Source organism: Anopheles maculipalpis, chromosome 3RL, assembly GCF_943734695.1.
Source record: "Anopheles maculipalpis chromosome 3RL, idAnoMacuDA_375_x, whole genome shotgun sequence".
NCBI lineage: Eukaryota > Metazoa > Arthropoda > Insecta > Diptera > Culicidae > Anopheles > Anopheles maculipalpis.
In genome coordinates this window covers 5,090,147-5,104,149 of record NC_064872.1, presented here as the reverse complement: position 1 = coordinate 5,104,149, position 14,003 = coordinate 5,090,147, and the positions used below count along the sequence as shown (strand labels likewise).

The following is a 14,003-nucleotide window of genomic DNA, read 5'->3' as shown; positions in this document are numbered from 1 at the left end:
AAAAAATCGCTTAGCTTCGCATTGATTCAGTCAAAGGCAGACGTACTTGCGAAAGCACTTTTCACGACCCGTTTTTATCACCACACTCAAAGAGGTTACATCCATCTACCAAAGCACGATTTAGCACGTTTGCACGTCACATACAGACACACACGGTTTTTCAAATTCGTACCGAAATTGCTCTAAACATACACAGACCGAAAATGCGTTCATGGCAAAAACCTGGCGCCTGTAAAATTTCTGTGCATCGTCATGTTTTTTTTTTTGAGATTGGCACACGCGGAAAAAAGATAAGTCAAGGCGTCCCCCGTTCTCATTTCCAACCTTTCAAGCCCCCCACCACCCCTGCACAGGCTTAATTGCACGAGACTGGCGTTGTACGGGAAATTTAATCGCCACCCACCCGGTGTATACGACCCATGGCCACGATGGGAGGAAAATTCGGCCACCAATTTCAAATCCGCTTTTCACAGTCAGCCCACCCGGGATGGAATGGTATGAAAGGGGAAAGTATGAAAGGTGGAAAGCGAATTAATAAGATGAACGAAAAGGAACACTGAGAACTGTGCCGCTCGTCGAAGAAGGAGACGGATGGATGGTCTGTAGTGGTTGCAGATTATTCTCAGCTTAATTACACCACGTCCACACGACGGTCCGCAGCGCCCTGTCTTGTTGGCCTGATTTCCTTAGAATTCCACCTTAGCGCCTTTTACACGCTAAATCCTAAATCCCGACCGAAGGGCAAACGGACGGTTTTCTTCATTTCAGCCGACGGCATTTGAAAGTTTCGGCCGCGTACGTGCAATTTTGGTCGGGGCTGACAGCAGCTGCCAGCAGAAAACACAATGGCACAATCCAACAAAAACCCCGGGCAAGCCAACGGTTTTAATGTGTTCTGCATGCACGCTTGCATTTAATAGCCAATTTCCCGCCAGTCGTCGGTGTGCATGTGGCAAAAAAAAGGCATAGACGCAACTTTCTCCCTCGCAAAACAACCAGTCAGCAACCGAGTTGGCCGTCTAATCATCGAGAGTAATTAATTTCAACATGGCATGCATAAACGGCCAAACGGTTAAGGAATATGGTGCAATTGTTCACTCAATCAGATCGGTTTTGTGTGCCAGTTTTTTTGCAACAAGTTTTTGCTTTTCTCTTTCAATCGTCCCCTAGTTCGATGAGATGGCTTGCCGATAAACATTAAATACACACCACTTACCATTGGAGAATGGTGCCCAGACAGACGGTCAACAGATCGTTGATTTTTCTGCTCCCATTCCTTAATTTGCTCGGGAACGTTCGAGAATCGTGCGCAACGACTCTGGAAGACTAACAGACGTTTCCATCCGATTTACATTCATCATTGTGATGACTTTTCTGTTTTTAATGCACAAGAAAAATAACAGCGTTTTTTTCTATCTAATTTCACAACATGATACATTGAAATTGCGTTTAAATTATGTTAACTGCGCCTGCGAAGGGTACGGATAATTAAAAACGTATTGAAATCTTGGTAATAAAAGGAAGTTCGTTGGACAATGCTGTGACAGTGGTAGAAATAGACTAGAGAGGGATTGAACTATGGCGGAAATTTAAACCTGACTCATGGGATATTTTGGACTCTTTATGAGACGCTCCTTAGACGACGTTGACGATAACTTGAATTATTGAATGACGAGCTGAGTGTCTCAACAAACTTTCTCTGTAAAGGAGATCTCTTCGACTACAAAGTATCGATGTTGGTAGGAGGATTGCCGGTAGACGAAGTTCCGAGACATAGAGGCTCTCTTTATGATACCCTAAAAAGTTTGTTGGCCCTTGGACAATGTGGAAAGAATCTTGGTTGGTTGGTTTACCATATTTAGCCTCTTCAACTACCTGGTTTCATGAGGTTTGGACAGAAACACCTCATCGAATACGAGGTCTCAAAATCGTAGAGTTATCATGGAAGACGAATTCCTTTGACCGAGTTTTGGTGGATGACAAGGTCGCTTCGTTTCTTCGAACAACGTAGACGGGATCTCTTGATCGTACACTCTTCTTCAATTTCGAGGACTTTGAGGGTGAAAGAATAGTATTGAATGGAAAAGCATTTGAAAGCTCTTTAGAGAGATCCATTTTAATTTTTTGAATGAAATAGTCTTTTCTCGATACGTCGTCGTAAATTCTAGTTGATATACGACATCAATTGTATCTGCCTTTGTTGTTTTTTTTTTTTACGAAATCACCTATAAACCCCTGTAAAGCAAAAATCTGTTACAGAAAGCGCATGTTTTTCCCCGTCTGCAGAGAAACCTAACGATTGCTTTACCAATTATGTGAACAGAGAACACCCTCTAGCTCTCAACGTAAACACTTCTACTTCCTGCTGCTCCGTTGTAAATGGAAAAAAGGAAAACTTAAACCCACAAGGTACAAACACAATACACTAACACAACCATACCGTCATACGAATTGACCCGGAAGGATCGCCGAAACGGAAAGGAAATAAAATAATTGCGCTTCGAAACGAAAACCAGATCGGACAACCCGGGCTGGACAGCAAAACAACGGTACACAGCAAAATCATTCAAACCAAAGAGAAAACAACGTTGATCGACGCTACAAAGCAAAAAAAAAAACCGAAAGAAAATGGTTGTGGGCATGATTCGATCAAGCACAAAACACAATACAAGTGCGCCGCTTTTCTTTCGAGTCGAGTTTAATTAACGAATCGTTTGTAAGTTTATTTCCCAGCTTGAAACTTATACTTGTTTATTGAAACATTTCGAGCGGCTTTTTCCTTCTTTAGTTTAAGCAAACTGGAAATTTCAGATAGGAAAATGGAGAAAAAAATACTATTGAATGCTGAGTGGAGGATGCAGAGTGAATCAGGAATGAAAAACGAATCTCATAACCTCTCCAGCCGAACAATGAGAGCCTCAAATAACAGTGCTTCAACAAGCGGTCTCTTAAATAGCTAGAGCACGTTCCTTTGCACCGTTCAGTCCGGTGCGAGATGAAACTATTTTTCTTTGGAAAAATAACATTCTAAAGTGGATGAAATTTCGTAACCATAAAACTTCACGAGAATGCTAAAAACATTTACAGCTCGAAAAACGGATCATTTTGCAAACCGTCGTTTCGCTTTTTTCCCTGCTCTTTCCCAGAGCAAGAGAAAGCGTCCGTTTCGTTCGTTTCGGAACAGCGGAATAGTTTCATTAGGGGTGTTTTTGTTTGCAATTAATGCATACTCTACGGCGGCGAAGAGTGCTGATGAATTTCTACCATTGTTGGACCCGTGTCTCTCGGGGGTGGCCGAAACTAGCACGAAAGAGAAATTATCAAAGTCAGTATAGTGCGTCGTACACTATAAAAGGTTGAAGAGTATGGTTTGTGTTTTTCCATTTTTCTTACCACCCTTTTTCCCTCCCCTTTGCCCCTCTTTGCTACACACCTCCGACCCATGGAATGTCGTTTGAAGTTTTGCAAAACTTCACCAAGCACGCCTTTTGCATCCCGAAACGACGATGACGATGACCACGAAAGCGCCTCGGTCCAACGCTCGGCTGTGATCTATCTTGTTCCATTTTTTGTTGTTATTTTGCTTTATTTTTCATTAGTTCAGCACAACCTCGCTAGTTCCTCGTCAAACTTTCTGTTCTTCATTTCTTCCCTAATCACCTCCCTCCCCCCGCTGAGTATCCTGCTTTTTGGCACACGCCATTACGTGCTGCTGTCATACCCGGCGAATAATGCTGATGGTGCGGGCAACACAGGCCCGTTGGAAAATTGCCAATCATATCTCATGACTAATAGGGTCGTCTCGCTCGTTACCGGCAAAGTACCGAGAACAGGCAGATGTGTGTGTGTATGTGTGTGGGTCTGTTCATGATGCAACACTGATATCGCGAACCCGCTTTTTTGGAAACCCCTCTCCAAACCAAGTTACCAGGAAGTGCACACACATATAAAGCACATGTGCTTGGGGTTTTCCATCCACCTCTTCAAACCTATCCCTTTACCCTCTGATTCAGCGTTTTGGTTCGCTTGTAATGATGATAAAATGTTTTCATTCCAAAATGAAAAGAGCCCGCCACCTATGGCTGGCAGGCCGGGAGTGGTGCAATAATTGAAAGCGAGACAGAACGGGAAAAGCTTTTTCACTTATTGAATTATAGATTTGGCGTTTGGAGAAGGTTTAAAGTGGGAGCTGAAAAAAGAAACGAGTACGAAACAGGTAAACTTTGCCCTTTATCGAAGCCGTGTGTGTGTGCGAGCACGCGCGCAATCATCATAACGAGCGCGTCATCGATAAGTTGTCTTGTTAAAATCCATCAAGCTAATGCATACCCAACCAACAACAGCATTTTTAGCCAATTCAACCGCAAAAGGTCAAAGGTTTACTGAACGCGGAAGCTTTTTCGGTGCATTGAAGTTTGTATGACGGACTCCTTGCTCTAGTTCCAGGGGTTTCTAATGCTTTTGGTGCATGGAAAAATTTTTCATGCACCAAAATTTTCGTTAAAGTTTAGGATGTCTCTAAAAGAAGCAGCACTAGTCTTGTTGTCTTCTTAACCTTCGGAATCCAGATTATATCGCTCGCAAATAATTTAGATAACTCGATAACATTTCTGAGCTTTACTCTTAAATTTGTTTTCTTTTTCGTTATCACTACGTTTAAAAACTATAAAAAACGAGCAAAAAATATGAAGAAAATACTCTGCACCAAATATAACTGCAACAAGACGACCAGGTCTTAACTCAACAATTTAACAGAAAAAAAAGGATAAATTTAGAAGGCGAGTTCCATCAAAATATGTACAGATTTTAAGTAAGAAAACTTAAATGGTTCAATCTTTTTTTCCACATTAGCTACTTCCTGTAAAGGATGCATCAGGATGCACGCCAATAATTAAAATTAATGCAAAGACTTTCTTTCTGGGCATATTCCAGACGCTTCACGTGGTCACAGTTTGAAAATCCCTGCTTTAGTCGAAGCCCCTTTTTTTGTGCAATGAAAAAAAATAACCTCCCTCCCAACTCATACTATCAGGCTTGGTTCGTGTATGACTGTGGGCCGGAAATTGGGAAAATTAAATTTCCCCCACACTGTGTGTGTGAGCGCTCCGCATGTTCCGATGGTGCTGCATAATAAACAGGAAACCGGTCGCATACGTACGTGTAAGTCAATGCTGGCAGTTGCAGTAGCACTCGGTGTTTTTTTTCTGTTTTGTTTTCCTGCCCAGGAAGTAAATTAAGGTTCAGCAAGCAATCCTACTTTGAATTCAGTGGGTCGCTTACAAGCTGGATCGCTGGCCACTGCTGGAAATCATTTCCGATTCTGTGTCTGGTAATTAAGTATTATCATCGTTCATATTTCATGAACATCATAATCATTACTATCCGTCCTTACTACCTTCAGTACATCCTTTTTGCCGAGCGTGTATCGCGTCTCTGGTTTGTGTCTGCGAGTGAACTATTACCAAGAAGTTGTCCCTCGTTTCTTGACTCGCTTCGAGTTACAGGAAACGTGCCTCTTTGTGTGTACAATATTCGCACTGAAACCATACCACCGTGTCCTTGTTTATTCTCATTTACGACCTTACAGACCTTATATCCTGCGGGGTACAGGATACTTGACGGCAGATATATAGCACAACAGCAGCAGCGGCAAGCAAACAAACAAAAAACCGTATCACCAAACAAACAACAGCGTGGAGTGGTGGCATGAAATTAAAAATTAAAACGTGCAGTCCCATCCATCTTTTCGCCCGATGCAACGTGGTTGCTTGCTGTCCTTTTGCATTTCGTACACAGAACCCGACTACCCGGAACCGGAAATAGGTGGCCTGCAACACAGCTAATAACTTGACTCGAAATGTCCTGCAATGGGTAAGGGTGTAAAATTGACAGCGTACAGAGAGAATCATCATCGTGTGCCTCTAGTTTTAAGGGAAGCACATGCAATGCAACAAATCAGGCATGCACCGGGGCGCTCACGCGTGCTCAACTCACACGTAACGCATCCACAGCACCAGGAGAGAAATAAATTAACACAAATATACAGGGCACGACATGGTGCAAATTATCCCGGTGGCTGTAGCAGCAGCAACAGCAGCATCAGCAAAGTTCTAGGAAGAAGGGAGAAATGAATAATCAAAACTGTGGCGTATGCATCTCTTTCGGGTCATTGCATCCCTTTTTTATTTGCTGAAGTTGAGTGTGTCTGTACAGCTGATTAAAATGCAAAGACCGTTGGAAGTAATGTTGACGGAGCGTTTTATGTGTGTTTGTGTCCAAATGGATGAGGTGCGAAGGTTGGTAGCTATTGTATAAGCTAGAAAAAAGGGAAGACTTTCAAATGCATCATTTTAATCGTAAACCACCAGGCGTCTCCGTCGTAACGTGCTGGAAATTGAAACAGTCCCTTTTTGTGTTGATGGTAAAAAGGCTCATGCAGCAGGTTTTATAAGCTTGTTTTTGGAGTTATATTAAAATTAAAATTTTGTCTTTAAATCAGAAACTTTGCATCATTTGCCAAAAAATACCCGGAACTAATTGAACCAGGCTCCGTTAGGATAACAGCAAATCCTTACCCGTACCAACAACTCATTCATTAAAGGATTTAATGCTCGCTTGCAGCGTGCTCCACACGTAGCGTGTGCAGTAAACATGCACACGAGTAACCAAACAAAGTGTTGAAGCAATTCTTAAAGCACATGCTTGCTTGTGCTAAATGCACTCCTAGCTGCACAGCAGGATTTTCATTTGAAAGCGTTCAAAGCACCGAAACAGCAAAACTGTCCCTTGCTTGCGTATGTTTGCATTCGGTTTCGGTAGAAGAAATCTCCCTTGTACAGCACCAGAATAGTGCTGGGAGCTTCCATCTGGTTTTCTTCCCTGGCAGGAAAAACGAAACAGAAGTCTTCTTTGTAAAGATAGTGTGGTGTAAAGCACATTAAAGCTTCCTCCATCCGAAGATGGGGTACTGTTCTAGGGCATGGCTAAAAGATATGGACCGTAAACAAGGCAATGCCATGGTTTCGCATTTTTTTCTTCTTCGCTTCTCTTTATCCTCTTCTTATACACCAAAGAAACACCTCGGGGCTGACAATGTGGTGATCCTCTCTTCGCAGCACACACAACCTCCCCGTTTTACACAGAAAATCCCCAAGCCTGGGTGTGAGTGGGACTGTTCAAGTGCCTGTAAAACACTCCAGTGCAACGACATCATTAGTTTTAATGCGGTTAAATGCAGCATATAAAGCAGCATACAATCCCACGCGTTCAAGGTTACACCCTGAAACCCAGTGGTGGCATTGGAGATTGGGTTCGAGATTTACGTGGCTACGATTCGAGTGGTTCCCTGGCCGGTGTTGGTGAGTGGTGAGCCGTTTGAAAGTTGAGCCATTAAATGCAGCCACTACAATATCATCAATCAAGCCCGAGGCTAAAAAAGGGTGGAGTGTGAAATGTACGAAAAGGGCAGGCGAGATAGATGCTGAGAAGATCGTTTGCAAAGTCCAAAGCTTTTTGTAGTGATTTTTTGAAGAAGATCCAATCAAGCTAAATGAGTATTTATTTGCTGCACAATGATCACATTTATTGATCTGTCGGCATGTCGGCAATTAAGAGCAATTACAACCATTTCTTTGGCCATTTTTTCGTCTATTGAAGTAGAATCTATTGAAGAAATGTTGTGAATGGCTGCAATAGCCTGAAAGCAATTATCAGATAATGTTATTGATTTCATTTTATCACGTGTTGCACCCAAGAACGCTATCAATGCTTTAATTCTTTTTTTCAGTATAGATTCACTCATAAAAAGCTTCCTTGTGTTCCGAAATACTCTCGCGTGCACTTCCCATCTTCAATGCGCTTAAGCACGATAGCAATCAAATCGAATCCTATTACTCGTGTGTTTATTATGAAATGGAGACGAGCAAACGAGCAAACGGATGTGTGATGTGAGCGGCTTTGGCAATTAATTCGCTCCAATCCCGATCGGTCGGTCTAGCAGATTCGCTCGAGCGTGTCTGAAGACGGTTTGCACTCGCGCAAAGTCGAAACGATGGGAATGACGCTTCAAAGCATCAACGTTATCGAGCGGGTGCAAGGATAATGCCACCCTCCGCGTCTGGGGGTATAGCTTTCGATTCATCCCTCCGAGCGATGAGAATGTTTATCGAACCAGATGCAGAAAGCCAAAGCTCGTTGTTTGATTACCGGGAATGGTTGATTGTTTTGCTTTCACCGTCTACACTAACCGCAAACACTTGCTCGTGATCTCGTGGGCTGGTTCGCGGGTTGGCGCTTGTGTACCCGTTCAATCTGTTGACTGCATTCTGCCAGAGAGTTGTCAGGGGGGCACTTGACCCGATTGTTGGGTGGTACAATAATCATTATCGATGCAGGCGAAAAGAAGGTATACGTTGAAGAAGAAAAAAAGCAAAGACAGAGTGTGAGAATCTTGCTTTCTTTACCTTTAAGTAGAATATCGATCCCATGCAGGCAGCAATCGGTTTGTTTCCTACTGTATATTTGAATATTTTATACAGCTCGTCTTGCTCGAAGGGCAAGGAAATAGAAATGCCACCGGTTTGATCTTACTCGCTTAAACATGATTATGTTTTGTTTGACCAATTAGCGAGACCATATTCAGCACTTTGTCACCTGTCCATGTCGATGTGCAGCTGTTCGTTCGCATCCATAATCGATAATTTATCATCATTGCTAGACGCTGACGTTCACTGCGAAACATTCTGGAGTCGTTCGAACGATCCAAAAACGCTAATGGTGACGCGGATCCTACAGCCCGAGACCGTCTTTACGACACGGTATTGAGTGTTTACGGACATGTTTGTTGATGTTTATGGGATTTTTTGTCCAGTTTCCTGCGTTCTCTGCACACAGAATCTTCTCCCGTTACATTCTATCCATTTCCGATCCTGCGTCCGCTTGATGAGTGTTTGAGCTTTTGCTAAGTTTGTAGCTGAAAAGGCTATTAATAATAATGAAGAAAGTATTAAGCTTAGCTGTCCGTACTACAAGTGGACTGGACCGAAGGCTTTCCAGAAGGGTTGAAGCAAAACAACGTGACTCACACCGGCAAGAAGAAGAGTTATGCTACCAAGTTTACCCACTTACACACTCTTTTTCGTACAAACCGGAACGAGTTGAAGTATGCTTCTACCTACCAAGAAATGTATTTGCTTTACAGTTTTTCTTCCGTTGCTCGACTCGAGCGCCATTGCGACCAGACCCCCCCCCCCCGGCTTTGGACGCACTTGAAATAAGCTGCTTAAAGATGGCGCATCATGCAAAGTCGCTACAGTCAACCCGTATCTCGATCATCATTCCGGCGCGTGGTCACCGTGGTAGAACGGGTTTTCTGGGAAACTTTGAATAAATTTTAAATTTTCTGATCGTAGTTAATAGACTCGAACAGCATTGCTGGTACTGGCGTGCTGGAGAAGTTCACAAGCGTTCATTGGAGTGGAATAAATAAGATTGAAAGAGGCAAAATTTAACGAGACGAACGAAACCGTGAAGCGGGGTCCAAAAAGTTCAACGCTCGTTGAAGTTTTGAGTTGTGTTTCCAATTGTGAAAAACTATGGCAAGCAAACAAACACAGCTTTAGCTTTATTATCATATTTGCCAGTAAACAATCAGCCACAGGAGACGACAGTTTGCTAATTTTCAGCTCTCACCCAGCGCACTCTGCTTCAACCAATTCCCTACTCCGAATGTCGTAAGACTTGTGCCTCTTAAACGCGCTAAACGCTTTTACCTGGGTAAATGAATAACTTTGAAAGACGTCGAAAAGTCGCAAAAAGCGTTTGCCTCTCTCTCTCTCTCTCTCGCTTTAACGGATCCTTCTTTACTGAACCGGAAAGTGACTTCCGTTTCGGGAACCGGATACTTTTATATCAACCGCATGGAGAAACAAACCATCCGCTGATGGAAACGCCTGGTACTTCGTGTAGAATTTCGTGAAAAATGGACACTGCTAATTAATTGTCACCCCGAGGGCACGTGCTCGTGGACGATCGGTCGATGATCTATGGCAGTGAAACCAGATGGTGAAATATTTATTTATGAAACAACCCGGAAGGAAGCCTGAAACTCAGCCACTTTCTTACTAAATCACGTGCAAAAAGACGGTAAAGGAATGTCTTGAAAGCTTTAGTAATTGCACAAAAAACTTGCTAAATACGAACTGTTTGTGCAAAATTGGATTTTTTGTAGGTGCTTGCTTACTTGAATGAAGGAAATAAAACAAAAAATTGACGCGGCATTGGGAAGCGTCGTGAAGCGAACTCTAGCGATCGGCCCACCAGTTTTTTGGCATACATTTGCATAAGTTGTGAACAATTGGAATAATTTTATGCACGCTTCTTCCTTCCCTCTTCCTATTTGAGCGCTTCTTTTACAGTTCACTCGAAGCACGGTGGGTGAGAAATTGAGAGCAATCGACCAGCGCGCAAAGTAAACTTTAACGACTTTTCAGTACATTGCTCATAAACGATCGATTGTTTGCATACGTGTGTGTGTGTATGTGTGGAGGGGAAATGCTAATTTCGATTCCAGGCAGCTCCTATCGCTTCCATCCGATGCAGTCATCAGAGGCAGGTAGTTTAGTTCGTGCTTTATTGCTTGTGCTGATATTACGTTATCCTGCGTTATCTGTTGCTTGCCATAGGAGCTGACATCCTTCTTCCCTTATTCCTTCTCGAGCACACCAACCATCCACGACTCGCTGATTGTTTGGTAGTAATCAATCAAGCGTTTCAGATCCAAAACTCATCTTCATCGAAACCTTCCGCTACACTTCTTCAGTCTGGCTTCGGAACCGCAGCTAGTAGATCACGCCTGGCCGGGCTGCCTGGACACACCCACCGATGACGAATATTTATTCAATGTCATGCTCGTAATGACTTCGGATACAAAACTGTTTGCACAATTCGATCCGGGCCTGTGGAACTGGGAATGATGAGAGCAAATTTTGCAAATTCTCCTGTTCGTGACTTCAATTTGTTACACGATGGTCACGGTCGCATCCTCATCCATCATCAACCGGCGAAAGGCAACACGGATGATGATGGGCAATTGACAAAATAATCATCGTTTTGTAGAATAATTCAAGACGCAGCTTGTTTCCTATCAATTTATTTCGATCGAGGAAAATTAGCTCTGAACAACAAAAATGAGCTAGTAAAATCAATCCATTATTTACAGTTTGCTACAAGTGATTTAGTCGTAATGATGGTAAAGCTTTAATAAAAACATTTTTCTTTTATTTTCCTCTCTTCTGCAGGTCTACCACACGCTATGCTGACCTAGAGAAACCCAAGAAGAAAAAGACACTCAGTTCCACGAGTTTAGTTTCGATACCCAACACCATAAAGTTAAGCATGTTAAATAGCGGTTTGCTGTCACTAGGTAAGTTATCCTTTTCCTCCATTTTCTTCTCAAAATTCGACACATTTCTTAACGTTCGATAGATTTAATGACCCAGAGCAACAAAAAAACGAGTACCTTCTGTGCCCACGAATTCATAACGATCATGTAACGAATGACTACGGAGTCCGCTGCTCTGGTGCGACCCAGAACTACCGGAACTTATTTAGTCATGGCGGCAAACGATGAAGGGTTCATAAAAGAAAAAGGTTCACAGTTTTCTGCACTTCAAAAGTAATCTCAATCCAATTAATAATGGTCGTCTTACTTTATGAGCCGCTGGCAAAGGCTCCAACTCTTCTAGCCGTGGCGTATCTTTGCCAATGTTGCCAGTGAATGTGGTTGAGGAAAAAGTTATAGTTAGGAAAGGAATGCGAAAAAAAGTCGGGCCCATAATCGCCCACTTTTAACGTTGTGCATTAACGATGCCATTCTTCTTTCGAAGTGCAAACCGGTGAAGGAATAAAAAAAAACTATAACAGAACAGAAATGTGTCGCCAAGGGGAAAAAATCCTTAGTAGCTTTAGTAATCTAATTTCACCCTCACTTCTCGGGTTTTTAACTCTTCTCGTTTGTTTTCTGTTTGCCTTCTTTCTCTTCATTATTTGCAGATAAAGTAAAACTATCCGCACGAGGTAAGTGGTTTGGCAGTGCATAAACACGCTTCCGAAGCTGAGAAAATCATTAACAATACATCCGGACGGAATCGTTTACCGGTTTTCTTTCTCTTCTCTCCCGCTCTCTCCCTCGCGTGTTATTGTTGCAGATGAAAAGAATCCACTATCGCAGACGATGCCCGACAAACCGACCGAACTGCGACACTTTGCGAAGCTGTGCGAACAGCGGCGCAAGTTTCCGATACTGTACAAGCTCGAATTCCAGACGGCTGTGAAGGTTGAAACCAACTCGTGCAAGCACGCCCTGCGCAAAGCCAATGCACTCAAGAACCAGAACCCCAAATGCATTCCATACGATTACAATAGGGTTGTATTAGACAAGTACGACAACACACCGGACTCGGACTACATCAATGCGTCGTACGTGGATGTAAGATGCTCGCACATTTCTGCCTATAAGTTCTATCAAATTCATCGCAAGTTCTATTTATTTATGATTGACTTATTCCACACACTTTTTCGCTGTCTTTCTCATCCGTTTTGCTCAAGTAGAGTTTACTTAAGCCAAACGCGTATATCGTAACGCAGGGACCAACGGAGGATACGGTGCTAGATTTTTGGAGGATGGTTTGGCAAGAGAACTGTAGCGCTATTGTGATGCTAACGAAAACGTTCGACTTTACGAAGGTAAGTAGAATAATTTGGGGAGGATCCAGAAACAGCCATCAGTTCAATGAGTACTCTACGATAATTTGTCAAAAGATTTGATTTATTTGCCTTATTTGTTTGCGATGAAAGAGAGACTTTTTTGTTATACAAGATAATCGATATGACCAGTTAAACTGAGTCTAAATCGCAGTAAAATGTTGAAGTCACTGAAAGGGAACCTTTTAAAACAACCGCGTTCGATGGAGGCGCCCAGTAATGTATGCTAAAAATCATCCTCTTTTCGAATCGATCGTTCCTCTTTTCCTGTTGAATGTTCGAGTCGTTTTATTCAGTTTGAAGCTAAATAATGAGCCGTAATTCCTTCCGAACTTTTACCTGATGAATTTGACTTGAAGGATGTTGTCGTATCAAGTTCTCCAGGATGAACTATGGCCGATGCTTGGCAATCTGTTGTCGGTGCTGTCTTTTAACTACAGAAACAAGAAGTTTTGGACGACCTCAAAGATAGCAACTTTCTGCTGATGTTATCGAGTTGAGTTGCTGCTGGTTTTACGAACATAATCAGAATCAAATTTAAAATCAAAAAATACAAGTGTTCACATATGAAGTTTCTGTGAAGGACTGTATGATAATCCCATCCCATATGTCATCGCATTACTTGCACCAAATCTTAAAACCATAAACGTTACACCTTATGTGTCTTCCTGGAAAAAATGGCACAATCTTCGGTCCGTGATTTAGTTGCAAAAATGCAAATATAAAACTCCCATTTCTACCAAAGCTTTGCGTTGCTGCCAGACTTATCCGCAGGAAGAAACACCCTCTTCACACGATTTTATTGCTCTCGCTTGGTACGGAGAAGCAACGAAAAAAAAAACACGCAAATCGAGCAAAAGAAGTTAATTCGATAAATCTATTCGCCAGCAAACGCATCTACGTACGGCTCACTCTCTCAAACAAATGGTGCCCGCAGCGCAACTTTTTAAATTGCAATCCATCGTCAATCATTTCGTGGATTTAGTAGAACGATTTTCGTTGCTTGTTCCGTTTTTTCGTGACACAATTCATTGTTCTGAGTATTTCGAATAGGTTGATACTGCCATCCTAAGAGCCATGTTTTGCATTCCGCAGAAGATCCCATCGGGTATCGGTTTTTACCTCAATTTTTGGAGTGAGTGTACCATTTCGTTTTCGTCTTATTTTCGAGCAAATAAACGTGCTTTTACAAAGTTTATCAGAAACGAGACGAAAGAAGCCGCAGTGCAAATTCATTCTAC

The 14,003-nt window shown here is 42.5% G+C and overlaps 3 protein-coding genes across 3 annotated transcripts in view; all 3 read left to right on the top strand.

Annotated features, from left to right (window-relative positions):
• Nucleotides 1–14,003, top strand: part of LOC126565646 (uncharacterized) — a 184,829-nt gene that overhangs the window by 137,904 nt on the left and 32,922 nt on the right. The gene's annotated exons all lie outside the window — the stretch shown is intronic.
• LOC126565557 (CCHC-type zinc finger nucleic acid binding protein) overlaps nucleotides 1–14,003 on the top strand; it is a 132,548-nt gene that overhangs the window by 94,881 nt on the left and 23,664 nt on the right. The gene's annotated exons all lie outside the window — the stretch shown is intronic.
• Nucleotides 1–14,003, top strand: part of LOC126564243 (receptor-type tyrosine-protein phosphatase mu) — a 72,473-nt gene that overhangs the window by 50,813 nt on the left and 7,657 nt on the right. Inside the window, exons 2-5 of the mRNA XM_050221232.1 lie at nucleotides 11,298–11,422; nucleotides 12,052–12,075; nucleotides 12,207–12,487; nucleotides 12,610–12,744. Of these exons, the coding sequence (XP_050077189.1) occupies nucleotides 11,298–11,422; nucleotides 12,052–12,075; nucleotides 12,207–12,487; nucleotides 12,610–12,744 (565 nt within the window). The remainder of the gene's footprint in view (nucleotides 1–11,297; nucleotides 11,423–12,051; nucleotides 12,076–12,206; nucleotides 12,488–12,609; nucleotides 12,745–14,003) is intronic.